This window comes from Pristiophorus japonicus, chromosome 5 (genome assembly GCF_044704955.1).
Source record: "Pristiophorus japonicus isolate sPriJap1 chromosome 5, sPriJap1.hap1, whole genome shotgun sequence".
NCBI classification, from domain to species: Eukaryota; Metazoa; Chordata; class Chondrichthyes; family Pristiophoridae; genus Pristiophorus; species Pristiophorus japonicus.
The window spans coordinates 212,370,691-212,392,776 of record NC_091981.1 but is presented as its reverse complement, the minus strand read 5'-3'; the positions used below and the strand labels follow the sequence as shown (position 1 = coordinate 212,392,776).

At 44.1% G+C, this 22,086-nt stretch overlaps 1 protein-coding gene across 3 annotated transcripts in view; it reads right to left on the bottom strand.

The window, feature by feature from the left end:
* Positions 1-22,086, bottom strand: part of dnah5l (dynein, axonemal, heavy chain 5 like) — a 618,296-nt gene that overhangs the window by 169,522 nt on the left and 426,688 nt on the right. For all 3 annotated transcript variants that reach the window (XM_070881289.1, XM_070881290.1, XM_070881291.1), the window contains 3 exons: positions 16,923-17,117; positions 3,313-3,468; positions 2,501-2,683 (listed from right to left, as the gene is read on the bottom strand). In XM_070881289.1, coding sequence (XP_070737390.1) covers positions 2,501-2,683; positions 3,313-3,468; positions 16,923-17,117 — 534 coding nt within the window. The remainder of the gene's footprint in view (positions 1-2,500; positions 2,684-3,312; positions 3,469-16,922; positions 17,118-22,086) is intronic.

The following is a 22,086-nucleotide window of genomic DNA, read 5'->3' as shown; positions in this document are numbered from 1 at the left end:
GCTTTACAGATACACAACAGGATCAAGTTACAATTTGCAAAGTTAGTGAGACCTTGGGCTGGGCGATTCCAGTTACACATTCCTGTGAAACTTCAGGGTGTGGCTTGTCCACTAAGGGGGCCAATCATAGACAAATGGTGGAGCATGGTGGCCATTTTTGCAGTACAAATAAGTGCATCCTTAAATTTAATTGACCATTCTACTGTCTGCTCATATTTTGCTTAACTCCTTCTGTAATTAATGGGCTGCCTCCTTCAAATCCTCTACCCCTCCCCATTTGATATGATGTATTAATTTAACCAATTTGCATTGCATTTCTGTAACCTCAGTCTGTAGTCGTTAGCCTGAGGGCATAAATTGAAAATCACCGCCAAAAGAACAAAGGGAGAGATAAGGTGATTTTTAAAAATAGATTTAATGCCCTACCAGAAACAATGATGAAAGCAGAATCCACAATAGCTTTCAAAATAGAAATAAATACATTTTAGAAAAAGAAAAATTTTATGGGGAATGGGACTATGCGGATGTTTTTTCACAAAGTTGGCAGAGACAAGATAGCCTGTGAATTATCTGATTCTATGGTTGGCATAACCCCAATGCACAAACTATGCCAGAATTTTTCAAGGGGTCATTGATGTGGGCGAGAGATCTTATCCAATTCAGTATAAGTTGTTTAAATCCAAGCCCTATATACTATCAAATACCCTTTACAATGTAAGGATCAACAATATGTTAGAAATTAGGGTTACCTGAAAATTATACTGTGCTTAAAGGATTGTATGTTTCTGCTCGAGGCAAGTAAAGGGTTAACGTATAAGCTATGTTTTACCTGAGAATGCTTAAATTTCACTTTCCTCAGACAGTGTTTTTAATGAGTTAGAGTAGAGAATGCATAACATTTTGATTTCGTCTTTAATTTGGCCAATAAAGGCCAGCCTTTAACAATAAAAGTATCTTAATATAAAAGACATAAATGTATAACTAATGGGTGTTAAGAGTTTCCATGGCAACTGGCTGGAGTAAGATGGTTCTAACAAAGGGCCTCTCTTTTAATGGTTGTGTTTGAGAATGCAACGGGAGGACAAGGCAGGATGAGATAAGAGACTATAGCTATGAGGGAACAGGGTCCAGCTGGATGGATGGATTGGCCTTCAAAATAATAAACAAGAAAGATGAGTAATGGCTGTGAAAACCCCTCCTTCAGGGTGTGTCTTCATCAGCAAGTGTAGACAAAGAACTCGAATGGGGATTGGTGCAGATTTTTAAAGAGAACCTCAATAGGCTAAAAAGTGTTGTCAATATCCCATTCCAGGTCCACCACTAAGAATGAAATAAAAGAAACACCCTGCAGGCCCATCCCTGCAAAATGGTGGAGGGAAACACGGGGAGCTGTGCTGGTCGATTGCTCTTTGGTAATCCTATGCTTTACCAAAGAAGGCGCTGAGAGGAGGAGAGGCCACAAGCCAGCGAATTGCTCATGCACGCCAGCCATTTGTCCGATCTGGATTAGGTACCAGCTACTCATCACAGTCATATGTTTTTACTGTATAACTAATGTGTTGTATTCCATCTTAAACTCTGATTAAATATGATATATCCTCCAGATTGGTTTACAAAGAACCTGATTATTAAAGTGACCAGAGATAGCCTTAACAGATGATTTCTAACACATTACATTTTACATTAACCACTCAGCTAACCAGTGAATAAAAAACTACACTCCGACATCAAAATGTAGAGACGTAGAAACGTGTATGAAGGTGCAGCATATGCATTTGACAATAATTTCATTTGGTCGCAGTGGTGCAATGTTTTGGCATTCCAACCAGTATTGTGGACTTAATCGAATGTTGGTTCAAATTTGTAATTCCCCACATCCCACCCTTTCTATTTAAGCTATAACATCAGTGGGGATGAGCTTTCTATATGAGGAAGAAAAAGTAAACAGGCAAGTCACTTGCATTAATAAAAACAGAAAATGCTGGAAATACTCAGCAGGTCAGGCAGCATCTGTGGAGAAAGAAATAGAGTTAACATTTCAGGTCGATGACCTTTTGTCAGAACTGGAAAAGATGTCACAAGTTTTAAGCAAGTACAGAGACAGAATCCACAACAACACTTAGGTTGTTCTCATGGACTGCCAGCTGATAATTCAGAAGTACAATTTGCAAAAGCTGAGACCAGATTGTTTGTCTTCTTCTAGCCAAGCAATGTCATGTGGACCATGAAGACCCAAATATGTAAAAATGGATGCAAAAAAAATTGATGGCCTGAAATTTTCCAATTACGTGGTAAATATACTAACTTTATATGTCCAATATAAGAGGATTAATCAATATCTTGAAAAGAATTGTAAGCACTGCAACATATAATTTTTTGTGGTCTCTTGTTCATTTTATATGTATTTATTGTCACTGATAGTCTTATTTCACGTAAATTTTACTTTATATAAACAGTTGCTTTTCTCTTTCTTCTTTCTTTGTCGCTTGACTTTACCTACCTGTTTCTCAATGAGGATGACTCGACCAAGAAGCTGGTCTTCTAGTCCTCTCATTGTGACAGTAAAGTCGATAATGGCGGTTTTAGCACTGATCTCTGGAGTGTAAGCAGGATTTGCCAACTTGGTGGTGATATACAAAGTAAATCCCAACATCACATCGATTTCTTTGTCACCAACTTTTACCTAACATGAAAGAAACGGGTGCAATATGTTTATTTCTTCTCATTCATTTGTTTACATTGGTTGTAAATTTAAAATGCAAAGGAATAAATGTTCTCTTATAAAAGTAATCACTGGCTTTGGTATCCATCTATTCAGGATCTGAAATTATTTAGATGGTTTTACACTACATTTTTGTAAAACATTGGTGAAAATATAATGTGCAATGATGACACAATTCTGAACATAGTACAATTTGAAGAAAATGAAATGTTTCAATTCAATTAATAAATGATACATGTGCCTTTTCAGGTTGATTATAGTCTGAAGAATTAAAATATAAGAGCTAGGTCTGTCCATCATCCAGCCTGTGTTCAATTTGGAAAAACAGTACATGCGCAGTCCAATATCGGTCTTGAATACCACAACATTCTAATTTTGTAATTTATAACTTATTTGCCCAACCCCAGTTTTGTGTACAGTTCATAATCACTGCCAGTGGTTGAATTCACTATGTTAATGTAACATCACAATGTTATTCTCAGTTAAACTTTCATTATTTGAATGAGGTGTGATTATATGTTTAGCAATATAACATTCCTACTGTGAGTAAACATTCATTTCTTAAAAATTATTTTCAAACCTATTCTTACTTTATAAGTTGATCCCGATTTAATAAAGTTCTTTTCCAACACATTGTCAAGAGCAGGATCCAACTCCTCTCCTACATCCTCCATTAGCAGAGGGCGTCCCAAAGACAGGCAGTCCTCTAGATGGGCTCTGAAGTACTTATGATTTAACGATGTTATCTACAGACGTAAAATTAAATTATTCAATTAACTCAGTGAAAACCATCAGTTGAAAATAATAAGAAATAAAAGGTGCAACTTGTTTCTTGTTTCAGCAAATAGTTAAAAAAAACACAAAAACCACTTCTGAATATCGGGCTGTGGATAAACACTGTCTGTGCAGTCTCTCTTGGAGCAAGCTCCCTTGGACTACACTTTTCAATTTCATGTCAATTTGTGTGACACCTTCAAGAGGTAAGCAAAATGTTACATATTTGTTCATGGAGCCCATTTTTACTGGTTTTAAATTGACAAATGCACAAGGAACTGAATGCAAAAGTCTCATAGTTAATTTCCTTGAAAGTGAATCATAGAATTGTACAGCAGAGACAGAGGCCATTTAGCCCATCATGCCTGTACCAAAAATGGTACAGTTTTATTAAGTGTTTGTTGGGGCTATTAAAGTATCTGTTATTGCATACAAACTCGAAAAGCACATTCTCAGAAAAGTTAACACAGAAATAGAATTAAGTATTCATTACACAGGATTACATATACAACACAGAAATTGGGCATTCGGCCCAACCTGTCCATGCCAGCATTTATGCTCCACTTGAGCCTCCTCTTGTCTTTCCTCGTCTAAATCTATCAGCATAACCCTCTATTCGTTTCTCCCCCATATGCTTGTCTAGCCTCCCCTTAAATTCGTCTATACTATTAGCTTCAACCATTCCCTGCGGTAGCGAGTTCCACATTCTCACTACTCTTCGGGTAAAGAAATTTCTTCTGAATTCCCTATTGGATTTCTTGGTGACTATCTTATATTGATGGCCTCTAGTTATGCTGTTCCCCACAGGTGGAAACACTCGCTCTGTGTCTACTCTATCAAAACCTTTCATCATTTTAAAGACCTCTATTAGGTCACTCCTCAGCCTTCTTTTTTCAAGAGAAAAGAGACCTAACCTGTTCATCCTTTCCCGATATGTATACCCTCGCATTTCTGGTATCATCCTTGTAAATCTTCTCTGCACCCTCTCCAGTGCCTGTATATCCTTTTTATAATATGGCAACCAGAACTGTATGCAGTGTGGTATAACCAAGGTTCAATACAGGTTTAGCATAACTTCCTTACTTTTCAATTCTATGGGCCCAACTTTGCCCAAACACTTTTTTCAGTGCACTTACCTTAAGTGCGCTGACTTTGCGCACTGGAAAGGGCGCCGGAAAAAAGGGGCCCCACCCTTTCCAGCGCTCTTTGGAGTCCCTGGAGTCCCTGGCATGTCGTGCATTCTGAAGTGGGGGGTGGAGCAACAGGCCAGCACCGAAATCAGTGCCAGCATCTGCACGCATGTGCAGTGAAGTCTGCGCGCATGCTCCTGCCCTCCCAGCGTGTCCTGCAGGCTGTGAGTAGGACCCGATGCTCGCAGCCACTATTCCCGGCCAAAGGGACGCCCCGATCTCACCGCACCCTATCTCCGGCCGAGTGGCCTCCCGCACCGGCTGGCCAGCCCGCTGAGTTCCCATTCAAGGTAGGACTTCAGTTTTATGTTTTATTTATTGGTTGTGCTTGAGACTTTTTATTGCGGGGGGGGGGGGGGGCGGTGTAGGAGGAGAGTTTTAGGGGGTGGGCAAGAAAGAGTGTATTGGGGGGGAGGAGGAGAGTTTTGGGGGGGAGAGAAAGAGTGTTTTGGTGGGGGGGGGGAGTGAAAGTGTTTTGCGGGGGGAGGAGAAAGAGTGTTTGGGGAGGAGTGGAGAAAGAGTGTTTTGTATACCAGCATCTCTCTCTCTCTCTCTGGCTAGTTGCACCACCACCCCACCCCCCCCCGCTGCCGCCGCCGTGACATCACGGCCAGCAGCTCGGCATTTCTCCGGTAGGATTTACTTCATTTTTATTAGTATTTTAAATGTTTGAGCTTTTCCTTGCAATGTTTGATGCTTGGTTGTTGAGGTCCTCTCCAGTTCCCTTCCCTCCTCTATCCCTGCCCTAATGTCTGCCAAATGTGCGCTACTTTTTCTTCACTGCCCACAAGGTTTTTCAGAGCTGGCCACATACACTGACCTAAGTCGATTTGGAGTAAGTTTTTGCTGGCGAAAGTGGCATAAATGGCCAAAACTGGCGTAAGTGTCTGGGAACGCCCCCTGTGAAAAAAAAACTGACCTAAAAAAATCGTACCTAACTGACTTACTCTGGAGCAAGTTTTTGGAGGAAAATGGCATTTTTTAACTGACGCCAGAAAAAACAACTTACTTCAAAAAAATTGATGCAAGTCATGGCCAAAGTTGGTCCCTATAGCTCTAGAAATAAACCCTAGTGCTTGGTTTGCTTTTTTTAATGGCCTTGCTAACCTGTGTCACAGCTTTTAGTGATTTGTGTATTTGTACCCCGAGATCTCTTTGTTTCTGTACCCCACCTAGACTCTCCCCCTCCAAGTATAAGTGACCTTCCTATTCTTCCTACCAAGATGTAATACCTCACAGTTATCTGTGTTGAACTTCATTTGCCAATTATATGCCCATTCTGTAAATGTATTAATGTCCTACTGTAATTTGTTGCAGTCCTCCTCAGTATTGACTATTGACCCCAATTTGGTGTCATAGGAGGGGAGACCTACTGTATATGACTTGGGCAATAATATAATTCCCATGTGTGTGTGTCTGGAGAAATATCAGCCTAGAAATTAATTAATGCCACACCCATTTTATAGGCGCCTAAGCGTCCAATGTGGCAGGCGGCATGCTCATGTACATTCCACACTGGAATTGCTCCGGCCACCCATATTGGTAAAGACAGAAAAAAAGGAAGCCATGGCTCGTGCCTGAAACAGGTGTTTCGTCCTTTGCACATATAAGTAATAGGCTAATGCCCATTTCTGAATCCCTTCCCAAAATTAGTCTACACTGAATTATGCCAGTGCCAATCCAGCTGTGTTCAGGAAAACAAGGCCTTCATGTGGGCTAACCAAATGGTCCTGAAAGGTACCGCTGGAGGCCCCAACCAAAAAGGTAAGTTCTGTAAAAAATGAAAACTTACCTGAATGTAGAGTCGGGAGGACCAGGAGTGCTTTTCATAGCTCCACAGCAGTCCCACAGACTACTGCCGGCCCCCTCCAGATCACATCTGGCATGACCCTGAGCTTCCGGTCGCTTTTCACTTTAATTCTCCACCCCACTCCCACTCTAATCTCTCCTCGGCCTCCTACACTGTTCCAATAAAGCTCAACATAAGCTTGAGGAACGGCACCTCATCTTTTGCTTAGGCACGTTACAGCCCCAAAAGTGAATTCTGCTATTGCCATTTACAACTCCTCTAGACCCATCTTTTGTTTCTTTTCTTGTCTCATTACCATCCTCTTTCACCTTGCACCATTATCACTTTTGTCATTTAATCTCTCCTGCCTTCCACCCTATCTCAGACCATCCCTTTTATTCTTTCCCCCCTTTCCCTGCCTCTGTACTTGCTTAAAACCTATTACATCTCTAACTTTTTCAAGTTCAGATGAAATGTCATTAACCTGAAATATTAACTATGTTTCTCTCTCTACAGATGCTGTCTGACTTGCTGAGTATTTCCAGCATATTCTGTTTTTATTTCAGATTTTCAGCTTCTGCAGTATTTTGCTTTTGAAAGAGATTTTCTGTGTGGGAGTTTAAATAAGAGAGAAGGAGAAGGGGTGGGAATGGGGTGGAGATTCAAATGAAGATATTATCGTCCAGAATGAATAAAGTCAGCTATTCCTTTATAGTTTTCAAAATAGGAAAATATTTACAAAGCATCATGTTGCCACAAGCTGGCTTATCTTCCCTGCTCGCTTATGACATATCCATAACAGCAGATTTCACAAAGTTGTTTTCGTAGAAAGAAGGGCTAGACTTTCCATTATTGTCCAGATCACCCAAAAGTGGACAATATTTCCAGCGTTAGCGTTTATATTGGTTTTAGGGATCGCTGGAATATCGCCCATTTTCAAACCCGCTAGTTCCCACTTTATAATTTGGGCGTTAGCGAGAGTGAAGTGAAATGGGCGTTAGCGTTTTTAAAAGTTTTTTTCTGTCGTAAAAGGTCAGCATCCATAGCAACACCATAGCAACGGTCTTTTCCCGTGTTTCAGGAGGTCAGGGGTCATCAGCACATGCGCAGAACATAGAGAAAAAGAAAGAGGAGAGAAGAGAAAGCTTGTGGGGGATAGTGAGATTGCAGTGGTGGTGACTATATTTAGTTTTTTTGAAAACTATCATTACTTAGTGAGTGAAATATTAGATATATACATGTTATATACATATCTAACATAAAAAGACAAAAGGATGGAGGGCATGGAGGAGGTGCATGCTGATGCTGTGGAGGTGGAGGAGGCTGGTGAGGCCAGTGATATAGGTGAGGCTGGAAAGGAGATGGCAATGGGTGGAAGAAAGAGAGCCAGGCACTTTTCAGATGAGGCAAATGCTGCCCTCCTGCAAGAGGTTGAATCATGTTAGGCCCAATTGACCCGGGGAGGGTGTGGGAAGCCAAGCCCAAAAGTGTACCAAAAAATCTGGGGTGAGATCGCAGAAGTGGTGTCGTCGGTGACACACAAGGTCCGTGAGGCCAACCAGTGCCGCAAGCGCTGGAAAGACCTTGTCGGTTCTGGAAGAGTAATTATTACATTTATTTTTATATATATAGTTATATAATTGTTATTATAAGTGTAATGAGGTAATGATGATTTTAAATTCAAATCTGATGCATTGCAGTTAGACCGATAATCCTTTAATCCAAATTTACGTTTGCGGTGGACTATCATGTGTGTTGTTTAGCTTAATAATGATAATAATAGTAATAATAATATTAATAATAATAATTATAACATCTATCAATAATGAGCATCTGTAACAGTACCTAGCAATGATCTTACGCCATGCCATGCTCTTGTCACCTTTTGCAGAAGAAGCTTTCAAAGAATAGGGCTGAGCAGCAGCGCACGGGTGGTGGCCCACTGATAATTTGTGAGCTGACAGATATTGAGGAATGGCCGCTGGCACTCGTGGGCATGCACAACCGGTCAGCCGCCTGTGCAGCATCAGAACCTGTCTTCATGTCACGTGAGTAAAGTATAAATCACTGCGTGATGTAAAGTCAATAAATGCCGCACACACTCATATCCGTAAAATAAATGATTGATGATATATGATGTATTGATGAAATGTTATTTAATGTTATGTAATTAATGATGGACTCATGAAAATCATTGTAATGCAGATTTTGTAGTATCATGATGTTCATTAAATGTGATGTCTGTGATTGTTTTTATAGTGCTAATACTGCTCTCGTGCATATGCTGCGTGTAGCGTTTGCATTCCCCTGTGACCCTAGCACCGCCTTCTCCTCTAATTACCTCATTTATGTTTTCTAGCTCAGCCAAGAGCGCAGGTCCTTCCAATTGCACCGAGGCAAGGTATCGATCCCGTGGTGGTGGATCGTGTTTCTGGGGGTGAGGTGCTCCGAATCTCGCCCATCATGCTGCAGGTTATCCACTTCACTGAGGTCAGTGAAGAGTTGAAGGAGGCACCTGCAGCAGCAACAACACCACTTCCTTGCAGTGCTCCTGCGGCATGTCACCCTTGACCATGGAGGTAGCGGGCCCAAGCACTTTGCCACAGGGCACCCCAAGCGACTCCCTGCCGGTGCCGACCTCATGGAGGTTGGTTCGGCGCAGCAGGACTGCTCCACGATCGGCAGATCTGAGCGTGGACATGGTCAATTTGTCCAGGAGGAGTGCTGAAATTGGTCAGCAGCTCCTCCAGGCAATGGGCGGAATATCAGAACAAATGGCCACCCTATCCGCGAATATGAACGAAAAGATGAAACATAGAAACATAGAAAATAGGTGCAGGAGTAGGACATTCGGCCCTTCGAGCCTGCACCGCCATTCAATAAGATCATGGCTGATTGCAGACGGATTGCAAAAGTTTCTATAGATATGTAAAGAGAAAAAGGTTAGTAAAGACAAATGTAGGTCCCCTGCAGTCAGAATCAGGGGAAGTCATAACGGGGAACAAAGAAATGGCGGACCAATTGAACAAGTACTTTGGTTCGGTATTCACGAAGGAGGACACGAACAACCTTCCGGTTATAAAAGGGGTCGGGGGGTCTAGTAAGGAGGAGGAACTGAGGGAAATCCTTATTAGCCGGGAAATTGTGTTGGGGAAATTGATGGGATTGAAGGCCGATAAATCCCCAGGGCCTGATGGACTGCATCCCAGAGTACTTAAGGAGGTGGCCTTGGAAATAGTGGATGCGTTGACAGTCATTTTCCAACATTCCATTGACTCTGGATCAGTTCCTATGGAGTGGAGGGTAGCCAATGTAACCCCACTTTTTAAAAAAGGAGGGAGAGAGAAAACAGGGAATTATAGACCGGTCAGCCTGACATCGGTAGTGGGTAAAATGATGGAATCAATTATTAAGGATGTCATAGCAGTGCATTTGGAAAGAGGTGACATGATAGGTCCAAGTCAGCATGGATTTGTGAAAGGGAAATCATGCTTGACAAAGCTTCTGGAATTTTTTGAGGATGTTTCCAGTAGAGTGGATAAGGGAGAACCAGTTGATGTGGTATATTTGGACTTTCAGAAGGCGTTCGACAAGGTCCCACACAAGAGATTGATGTGCAAAGTTAGAGCACATGGGATTGGGGGTAGTGTACTGACATGGATTGAGAACTGGTTGTCAGACAGGAAGCAAAGAGTAGGAGTAAATGGGTACTTTTCAGAATGGCAGGCAGTGACTAGTGGGGTACCGCAAGGTTCTGTGCTGGGGCCCCAGCTGTTTACACTGTACATTAATGATTTAGATGAGGGGATTAAATGTAGTATCTCCAAATTTGCGGATGACACTAAGTTGGGTGGCAGTGTGAGCTGCGAGGAGAATGCTGTGAGGCTGCAGAGCGACTTGGATAGGTTAGGTGAGTGGGCAAATGCATGGCAGATGAAGTATAATGTGGATAAATGTGAGGTTATCCACTTTGGTGGTAAAAACAGAGAGACAGACTATTATCTGAATGGTGACAGATTAGGAAAAGGGGAGGTGCAAAGAGACCTGGGTGTCATGGTACATCAGTCATTGAAGGTTGGCATGCAGGTGCAGCAGGCGGTTAAGAAAGCAAATGGCATGTTGGCCTTCATAGCAAGGGGATTTGAGTACAGGGGCAGGGAGGTGTTGCTACAGTTGGTGAGGCCACACCTGGAGTATTGTGTACAGTTTTGGTCTCCTAACCTGAGGAAGGACATTCTTGCTATTGAGGGAGTGCAGCGAAGGTTCACCAGACTGATTCCCGGGATGGCGGGACTGACCTATCAAGAAAGACTGGATCAACTGGGCTTGTATTCACTGGAGTTCAGAAGAATGAGAGGGGACCTCATAGAAACATATAAAATTCTGACGGGGTTAGACAGGTTAGATGCAGGAAGAATGTTCCCAATGTTGGGGAAGTCCAGAACCAGGGGTCACAGTCTAAGGATAAGGGGTAAGCCATTTAGGACCGAGATGCGGAGGAACTTCTTCACCCAGAGAGTGGTGAACCTGTGGAATTCTCTACCACAGAAAGTTGTTGAGGCCAATTCACTAAATATATTCAAAAAGGAGTTAGATGAGGTCCTTACTGCTAGGGGGATCAAGGGGTATGGCGAGAAAGCAGGAATGGGGTACTGAAGTTGAATGTTCAGCCATGAACTCATTGAATGGCGGTGCAGGCTAGAAGGGCCGAATGGCCTACTCCTGCACCTATTTTCTATGTTTCTATGTTTCTATCATTCCCTCAGTACCCCTTTCCTGCTTTTTCTCCATATCCCTTGATCCCTTTAGCCGTAAGGGCCAATCTAACTCCCTCTTGAATATATCCAATGAACTGGCATCAACAACTCTCTGCGGCAGGGAATTCCACAGGTTAACAACTCTGAGTGAAGAAGTTTCTCCTCATCTCAGTCCTAAATGGCCTACCTCTTATCCTAAGATTATGTCCCCTGGTTCTGGACTTCCCCAACTTCGGGAACATTCTTCCTGCATCTAACCTGTCCAGTCCCATCAGAATCTTATATGTTTCTATGAGAACCCCTCTCATCCTTCTAAACTCCAGTGAATAAAGGCCCAATTGATCCAGTCTCTCCTCTTATGACGGTCCAGCCATCCCTGGAATCAATCTGGTGAACCTTCGTTGCACTCACTCAATAGCAAGAACGTCCTTCCTCAGATTAGGAGACCAAAACTGAACACAATATTCCAGGTGAGGCCTCACTAAGGTCCTGTACAACTGCAGTAAGACCTCCTTGCTCCTATACTCAAATCCCCTAGCTATGAAGGCAAACATACCATTTGCCTTCTTCACCGCCTGCTGTACCTGTATGCCAACTTTCAATGACTGATGAACCATGGCACCCAGGTCTCGTTGCACCTCCCCTTTTCCTAATCTGCCACCATTCAGATAATATTCTGCCTTCCTGTTTTTGCCCCCAAAATGGATAACCTCACATTTATCCACATTATACTGCATCTGCCATGCATTTGCCCACTCACCTAACCTGTCCAAGTCACCCTGCAGCCTCTTAGCATCCTCCTCACAGCTCACACCGCCACCCAGTTTAGTGTCATCTGCAAACTTGGAGATATTATACTCAATTCCTTCATCTAAATCATTAATGTATATTGTAAAGAGCTGGGGTCCCAGCACTGAGCCTGCGGCACTCCACTAGTCACTGCCTGCCATTCTGAAAAGGACCCATTTATCCCGACTCTCTGCATCCTGTCTGCCAACCAGTTCTCTATCCACGTCAGTACATTGCCCCTAATACCATGCGCTTTGATTTTGCACACCAATCTCTTGTGCGGGACCTTGTCAAAAGCCTTTTGAAAGTCCAAATACACCACATCCACTGGTTCTCCCTTGTCCACTCTGCTAGTTACATCCTCAAAAAATTCCAGAAGATTCGTCAAACATGATTTCCCTTTCATAAATCCATGCTGACTTGGACCGATCCTGTCACTGCTTTCCAAATGCGCTGCTATTTCATCATTAATGATTGATTCCAACATTTTCCCCGCTACTGATGTCAGGCTAACAGGTCTCTAATTACCCGTTTTCTCTCTCCCTCCTTTTTAAAAAGTGGTGTTACATTAGCTACCCTCCAGTCCATAGGAACTGATTCAGAGTCGATGGACTGTTGGAAAATGATCACCAATGCATCCACTATTTCTAGGGCCACTTCCTTAAGGACTCTGGGATGCAGACTATCAGGCCACGGGGATTTATCTGCCTTCAATCCCATCAATTTCCCTAACACAATTTCCCGCCTAATAAGGATATCCTTCAGTTCCTCCTTCTCAATAGACCCACTGTCCCCTAGTACATTCGGAAGGTTATTTATGTCTTCCTTCGTGAAGACAGAACCGAAATATTTGTTCAATTGGTCTGCCATTTCTTTGTTCCCCATTATAAATTCACCTGAATCCGACTGCAAGGAACCTACACTTGTCTTCACTAATCTTTTTCTCTTCATATATTTATAGAAGCTTTTGCAGTCAGTTTTTATGTTCCCTGCAAGCTTCCTCTCGTACTCTATTTTCCCCCTCTTAATTAAATGCTTAGTCCTCCTCTGTTGAATTCTAAATTTCTCCCAGTCCTCAGGTTTGCTGATTTTTCTAGTCAATTTATATGCCTCTTCCTTGGTTTTAACACTATCCTTAAATTCCCTTGTTAGCCACGGTTGAGCCACCTTCCCCGTTTTATTTTTACTCCAGACAGGGATGTACAATTGCTGAAGTTCATCCATGTGATCTTTAAATGTTTACCATTGCTTATCCACAGTCAACCCTTTAAGTATCCTTTGCCAGTCTATTCTAGCCAATTCACGCCTCATACCGTCAAAGTTACCTTTCCTTAAGTTTAGGCCCCTAGTTTCCGAATTAACTGTGTCACTCTCCGTCTTAATAAAGAATTCTACCATATTATGGTCACTCTTCCCCAAGGGGCCTCGCACAACAAGATTGCTAATTAGTCCCTTCTCATTACACATCACCCAGCCTAGGATGGCCAGTTCTCCAGTTGGTTCATCGACATATTGGTCTAGAAAACCATTCCTAATACACTCCAGGAAATCCTCCTCCATCGCATTGCTACCAATTTGGTTATCCCAATCAATATGTAGATTAAAGTCGCCCATGATAGCTGCTGTACCTTTATTGCACACATCCCTTATTTCTTGTTTGATGTTGTCCCCAACCTCACTACTACTGTTTGGTGGTCTGTACACAACTCCCACCAGCGTTTTCTGCCCTTTGGTATTCCGCAGCTCCACCCATACCGATTCTACATCATCCAGGCTAATGTCCCTCCTTACTATTGCATTAATTTACTCTTTAACCAGCAACGCCACCCTGCCTGACGCGGATAGTGGTGGCCCTGGAGGTAATAGCCAGGAACACTGGTGCCAGAGGGTTATTAGTGTTCCTGGAATCTGGCACTGCACCCCAAGGTGCCGTAGCCCCATTGCCAGAGACACATGCGAGCCGGGAGGAAGCTGTTGCTTCTGGCTCGCAGTACGTTTCCTCGGAAACCTACTCTCCAGCATCCGGCCAAATATCGGATCTGCCATCATTCCCCCCAACGAAGCAGCGCTTGAGGAGCACTGCGGCAAAGAGGCTTGGAGTTGGTAGGGGAAGGGGAAGAGGTGAGGTGAAGACCCGGGGTGGGGGGGAAGTCGGTGCATGGCTGCAGGTAGGGATGGAGGGATGGAGGAAGGGAGGGAGTGAGTTGTTACACTTTTTCTGTTAAAATTTGTTTGCTGTTGTCATTATCATCAAGTTTTTCAATGTTGGGATGGTTTCGGGGAGGGTGGTGCTTTGTTGTACCTGTATTTGTTATTGTTGTTATTGAAAATGTTCTAAATTTGTTGTGGGGATGGGGGAGGGGTACTGTTGTGTTCTTTGATGTTTTTTGAATAAGAAAAAATTCTCTATTAGCATTAAAAAAAAATTATTTAACATAACATTGTTGCGCATTTTCTCAGATAGCTGTAACGTTAAACACTGTCGAGGTCTTACCATGAAAGGGGATCATTAAATGTAACTTAAATCAACTTTATCTTTCACTGTCACCATTCATGTATGAGCTGCAGACACAACAATCTTGCAGCAGTGTAAATACCACCAATGTTATTTCAAGCAAAGCACTCATTTATGATATGCTGACGTAACAGTTTTGCAACTGTGTAGCCACCACGGGCCCTTTCCTGTGGTCTAGAGGGGAGTGGGGGCATGGATTCAACATCAGCCTGATTGTCTGCCCCGAGGTCATCATCCACTTCAGCTTCTTCCTCTTCTCCTCTCTCCTGAGGTGGACTGGCAGTTCCTTCTGGCAATTCTTGTCCCCTCCTGATAGCCAAGTTATGCAGCATGCAGCACACCACCATGAATTGAGCTACCTGCTTCGGATGGTATTGTAACTCGCCTCCTGACTGTCCAGGCATCTAAAGCGTTGCTTAAGCACTTCAATTGTCTTTTCGATGATATTTCATGTGGCTATGTGGCTTTCGTTGTATCGCTTCTCAGCCTCTGTCTGGGTCTTACGCAGGGGGGTCATCAGCCAGGTGGCGAGGACATATCCTTTGACACCAAGCATCCAGCATTGACCTTGTGGCTGACTGGTAAACATGTCAGATACTGTGCTCTCACGCAAGATGTGTGCATCATGGATGTTGCCTGGAAAGATTATTTGCTTATGTTTGACAACGAGCTGCACATTCAGGGAGTGGAATCCCTTTCGATTCTGAAAAACCTCTGCATCCTGAAAAGGAGCTTACATGGCGATGTGCATACAGTCTATTGCTCCCTGCACCTTGGGGAAGTTTGCTATTCTCGAGAATCCTAGCGCCCTCTCAGTCTGTGCCTCCCTGGTCATAGGGAAGCTTATAAAGTCCATCCTGCATGCGTAAAGGGCTTCAGTCACCTGTTGAATGCAGCAATGTGTGGCATGCTGAGAGATAGCGCAAATGTTGCCAGCTGAGGCCTGAAAGGAGTCTGATCATAGAAGGAAAGTGCCACAGTTACCTTGACCTCAATGGACAGTGCGGTCCTGATGGTGTTGTTAGGCTGCAGATCTCCCCTAATGAGCTGGCATATCTCACTGATGACCTCCTTTCGGAAGCGCAGTCTCCTCAGGCACGTGTTCTCAGACAAGTCCAGATAAAACCGCTTCTCCCTGTAAGTTCATCGGGTGTAAGTTCTCTTCCTCCTCAGTCTGCCACCTCTTTGATTGGGCACATAATGTTCTTCGATATACCTTTTCCCATCTCTGGTCTGCAGCATGTGCATAGTCATTAATACAGGCTGAGAAATTATAGGCCCCATTACAATGAAATTCACTATTATATATCTATTCTTCACAAACAATAAAATTTCGTACTAAAACTCATAAAATAAATTCAATTCATCCACAATATGATAAGATGTTTGTTCAGATTTTCAAATCAACTTAAAAGAACTCAGATTAAATCAAAACTCCCCAGCACTTGAAGCAGCCTTTTATTTGAAAAGTCTTCCGATTTACAAAATGGCGTCCATACCGCTGGGTTAAGATCAGGTGAGTGCAGCTTTGTTTTTTAGCTTTCTTTTGGGCGAGCGATATTTTCAACGATATATGGGCGATATGCCGAAATATGCTGATATGCCGAAACTAACGCACAGAAACCGCCCATAATATCGGTGAGCAATATTATGGGCGGTTTCTGAGCGTTAGTTTTGTTTATAAACTGTATTCTAAGGCCTTTACAGCAAAAAAATATGGGCGGGTGGTTTAATTATTTCTCGGCATTACCTAGATGCCGAAAGTAACGCTGGGTGATAAATGAGCGATAAATGGGTGTTAGTTTCCCTTTTTTTGCGAAATGGGCGATAAATGGGCATTATACTTCATCTCAGAGTTAAAATGGACAGTAAGTGGGTGGTAGCGAAGAAAAACTGATGGAAAGTCTAGCCCAAAGACTTTCATTTATATACGAAAGCAAAATACTGCAGATGCTGGAAATCTGAAATACAAACAGAAAATGCTGGAAATACTGAGCAGGTCAGGCAGCATCTGTGGAGAGAGAGAGAGAGTTAACAAAGACTTTCATTTATAATGTTCCTTATCACGTCTCTGAAATATTGCAAAAAGCTTGACATACAATTAAATGTGGAATTCACTGTTATATTAGGCAAACATGTCAGCCAGTTGGCATAAAACAAAATTCCACAAACTGCAATGAGATAAATTACATTTTATGGTGCATGTTGAGGGATAAATACTGGCCAAGATATATTGAAATGGTCTGTTGTCCTTAGTAAAACCAACAGCTACATATAGATATGGTATTCATTAGTTTAAATCACTAACTTTGTCTTAATATTTATACTATAAATTTGGTTTAATTAGAAAAAGATGTAACATACAAAAAACAATTCCCAGACTTGCCTGTAACTCATTGTTCTTTTCTTTGTTTTTAATCCAGATCTTGCCTTGTCCTTGTGGGTCAATTAGAAGTGGATACCTAGTTGCTTTGGTCACTATGATACCATTCTGTATTGACAGGTCATCACTTGGAAGCCCCTGGAGGTTCCATTCACCAATTGTAGCATTATCCACCAACATACTGATTAGGTTGATGTCCTGAAGGTTAAAAGGAATGAAAATTGTTAAATGTATTGAAATTCAATGTTGTAATCATTTTTCTAATGGGCTGAATGACCCTATAAAATAAACAGTAATATGTATTTATAAGATTGTATTTTTGTTTCATGTATATTTGAAAGCAATAGTAGAATAAAGTAGAAAAGCAGGAATAAAATAAAACATTTTTGCAACGATCGCTACCTCACAGAATTACTTATTATATTTGAAAAACGGCCATCTTCTGCCTGCTGCCCACAATATATTTTAAAAACTAAACAGAAATCTCTCCCTTTCATTAGGTTTCCAACATTTCATGTCTGAAAAGGGAGAGGCCTCCTGCCAGGTGTCTGCCAGTGTGTTCTGGAACCAGCTGTTCAGCAATGTGTGATGATGACTGGTGTGGCTTGCTAATTTCTTCTCCCTTCCTGCAGGAAAGAATTGAGCTCCTGTTCTCCCTAATGATAACACAGCAGCTGAGAATTCAACATGGGAGGAGTTTTGGCACAAACCAATTGTTATATTTTGGGGTTTCTTTTACGCTAGATAATTGTTGGGTTCTGTGTTTCAGACTACTCTTGGAGCTGACCCTTGCTCCCTACATCCCAGAGAATGTTTTCATTTGCCCAGATTTCTAGATAGGATTTGTAGCATGTTTGATGAATGAACAGAGAACTCTTTCAGATTATTTCAGCTACTATTTCTATGCATGTTTTTACAGGGTCCTCCTTGTTTTTGTAAGGCAACAGAATGGGCCCAAGTTTCCACAAGAAAAAAAACGGGCGCCCCTCCGAGCTGGGTGCCCATTTTTTGCGCCTAAAACGGCGCCTAAAAAAATCCTCGGTATTCTCCACCGACTTACAGGTCCTCTGGCCCTCGGCGCAGCCAGCACGAGCTGTGGGGGGGCGGAGCCAGGTCCCTGCGCTGAAAACAGTGCCGGGACCTCTGCACATGCGCACTACAGTGGGCACGCAAGTGCAGTAGCTCCAGGCGCCGAACTGTGTGGGAGGGGCCCGAAGCACGCAGCCGCTAGCCCTGGCTGAATGGCCTCACTGGGGCTATGTGAATGAGGCTCCTCCCACGGCCAGCTCCTGCTCCTCCCCCACCCCGACCAGACCCGACACCCGCTCCTCCCCCCCCCCGCCCCGCCGACCCGGCACCCGCTCCCCCCCCCCCGCCGACCAGACCCGACACCCGCCCCCCCCCCCGCCGACCAGACCCGACCCGACACCCGCTCCCCCCCCGCCCCCCCGCCGACCAGACCCGACCCAACACCCGCTCCCCCCGCCCCCCCGCCGACCAGACCCGACCAGACACCCGCTCCCCCCCCCCGCCGACCCGACACCCTCTCTCTCTCTCCCTCCCCTCTCTCTCTCTCTCTCTCCCCTCTCTCTCTTTCTCCCTCCCTCCCCTCTCCCTCCCTCCCCTCTCTCTCCCTCTCTCCCTCCCTCCCTCCCTCCTCTCTCTCTCCCCCTCCCTCCCCTCTCTCTCTCTCCCCCTCCCTCTCCCTCTCTCCCTCCCTCCCCTCTCTCTCTCTCCCTCCCTCCCTCCCCTCTCTCTCTCCCTCCCTCCCCCCCCTCTCTCTCTCTCCCTCCCTCCCCTCTCTCTCTCTCCCTCCCTCCCCCTCTCTCTCTCTCTCTCTCCCTCCCTCCCTCCCTCCCTCCCTCTCTCTCTCTCTCCCTCTCTCTCCCCCTCCCGCTCAGCGGCACGAACGGCTGCAGAATTCTCCCTGGCTGAAGCACTTTCACACAGGTAGGAAGATGGTTTATTTAACCTTTTCTTGGCTTATAAATGTTTATTCAGGTTGGATTTATTTGTATAATATTTGTAGAAGTATAAATAAGGATTTATTGTCGAATTTAATGAGTTCCCTTCCCCCCTCCCCCCCCTCACCACGTTCTGGACGCCTAATTTGTAACCTGCGCCTGATTTTTTAATGTGTAGAACAGGTTTTTTCAGTTTTACAAAAATCTTCACTGGCTCCATTCTACTTTTGTTTGGAGTACATTTTCACTGTGGAAACTTTGAAATCAGGCGTCAGTGGCCGGACATGCCTCCTTTTGAAGAAAAAGTTCTGTTCTAAACTAGAACTGTTCTACCTGACTAGAACTGCAGAAAAAAAAATGTGGAGAATTGCGATTTCTAAAATAATCCGTTCTCCACCAGTTGCTCCTAAAAATCAGGCGCGAATCATGTGGAAACTTGGGCCCATTATTACTACACTAGACTTTGTCTTGGGCTTAAATTGGTCAACAAATTTATTATGCAGGATCAGAATAAACAAACGGCACCACTAATACAATATATATTTTTACGGTAATTAAGTTCAATTAATTCCTCATTGTAATAGAAAATTCACAACTGCTATGCTAAACTAAAATATGATGAATTTTCTTGCAGTTTTCCTTTTCTCACCAACGATGTAAGCCACCTGCAGTATTTTGTTTTTGTATGCTAGCTATCTAGCCTGACTAACTCTTCGTAAAGATTCCAGATTGTCTCACCTGATCTGATAAAGAGGCAACTGCTAAATACTGTTATGTATGCAACACCAGGCAACCTATATAATACCGCCACTAGAGGGCTTACCTGTTGGAGTCCCAAGGGATCCCAGCATCCCTTGGGAGCACTGTATATAAGCAGGCCTCCCACTCTGTACATGCACTCTGGAGTCTGAATAAAGGAGCTAAGGTCACACTTACTCATTGTCTGCAGTACTCAGTTGTATTGCTTTATTATGAGCATAACAACTGGTGACGAGATAACGAATAACTACATGAAAATGCAGAGAACTGTTGGTAGTCTGGAGAAATTCTCAGAAGGGGACGATTGGGAGGCCTTCGTGGAACGACTCGACCAATATTTCGTGGCCAATGAGCTGGAAGGGGATGAGAACGCTGCCAAATGAAGGGCGATCCTCCTCACCATCTGCGGGACAACAAGCTATAGCCTCATGAAGAATCTTCTAGCTCCGGTGAAACCAATGACTAAATCCTATGAAGAACTGTGTACGTTGGTCTGGGAGCATCTAAATCTGAAGGAAAGCGTTCTGATGGCAAGGTATCGATTCTACACGTGTCAGCGGTCTGAAGGCCAGGAAGTGGTGAGCTACGTCGCCGAACTAAGGTGCCTTGCAGGACATTGCAAATTCGATGGATTCCTTGAGCAAATGCTGAGAGACTTTTTTGTGCTTGGTATTGGCCATGAGGTTATCCTTCGCAAACTATTGACTGTTGAAACACTGAATCTGAGCAAAGCCATAACGATAGCCCAGGCATTTATGTCCACCAGCGATAACACCAAACAAATTTTGCAGCATAAAGAGGTTTCGGCAAGTACTGTACACAAAGTAACGTCGTTTTCAGGCTAGAATGCATATGGCAGAATATACACGCCGGCAGCTGCACGATCTCAGATGACCCAGAGTCCACCATTAATAGTTAATGCGAGGCAGTTAACACCTTGTTGGCGCTGTGGAGGTGATCATCGAGCCCATCAATGCCGCTTCAAACACTATGTGTGCAAAGGCTGTGGAACAATGGGACACCTCCAGCGAATGTGCAGACGAGCTGCAAACCCTGCAAACCACCACATTGCAGAGGAGAACAGATCCATGGTGGATCAGGCTGAACTAGAGACTCGAACTGAGGAGGCAAAAGTGTACAGGGTTCACACCTTCAGCACGAAATGTCCACCGATCATACTAAAAGTCGAACTGGATGGAATTCCAGTATCCATGGAACTGGACACGGATGCGAGTCAGTCTAGCATGAGCAAAAAGGCCTTCGACAAGCTGTGGTGCAACAAGGCACACAGGCCCAAGCTTAGCCCCATTCATACCAAGCTAAGAACTTACACTAAACAGTTGATCCCTGTAATTGGCAGCGCAGCAGTAAAAGTCTCCTATGATGGAACAGTGCACGAACTCCCACTATGGAATGTACCAGGAGATGGCCCCACACTGTTCAGCAGAAGCTGGTTGGGAAAAATCCGCTGGAACTGGTACGGCATCCGAGCGCTCTCGTCCGTTGACGATGTGCCCAGGTTCTGAGCAAGTTCCCGTCATTGTTTGAGCCGGGCATCGGAAGTTTCTCGGGGGCGAAGGTGCAGATCCACTTGGTTCCTGGTACACGACCCATCCACCACAAGGCATGGGCAGTGCCATATATGATGCGAGAGAAAGTGGAAATTGAGCTGGACAGGCTACAGCAAGAAGGCATCATCGCAGCGGTGGAGTTCAACGAGTGGGCCTGTCCGATTGTTCCAGTTCTCAAAGGCAACGGCACGATCAGAATTTGTGGGGACTATAAAGTAATGATTAACCGTTTTTCGCTACAGGACCAGTACCTGCTACCCAAGGCAGACGACCTATTTGCGACCCTGGCTGGAGGAAAGACGTTCACCAAGTTGGACCTGACCTCGGCCTACACGACACAGGAGCTGGCGGTTTCTTCAAAAGGCCTCACCTGCATCAACACGCACAAAGGTACAATAGATGCCCTTTGGGATTCAATCGGCCGCGGCAATTTTCCAAAGGAACATGGAGAGTCTGCTAAAGTCAGTTCCGTGCACTGTGGTTTTCCAGGACGACATACTGGTCACAGGTCAGGACACCATCGAACACTTGAAGAACCTGGAAGAGGTTCTAAGTCAGCTAGATCGCGTGTGGCTCAGGTTAAAACGCTCGAAATATGTTTTCCTGCCGCCAGGCATCGAGCTCTTAGTGAGAAGAATCGCGGCAGACGGCATCAGACCCATTGACGCCAAGACGGAGGCCATCAAGAATGCACCGAGACCGCAGAATACGACAGAGCTGCGGTCGTTCCTGGGACTCCTCAACTATTTCGGTAATTTCCTACCCGGGTTAAGCACCTTGCTAGAACCTCTATATGTGCTGCTACAAAAGGGAGACAACTGGGTATGGGGGAAATCAAAAGAGGCTGCTTTTGAGAAAGCCAGAAATCTGTTA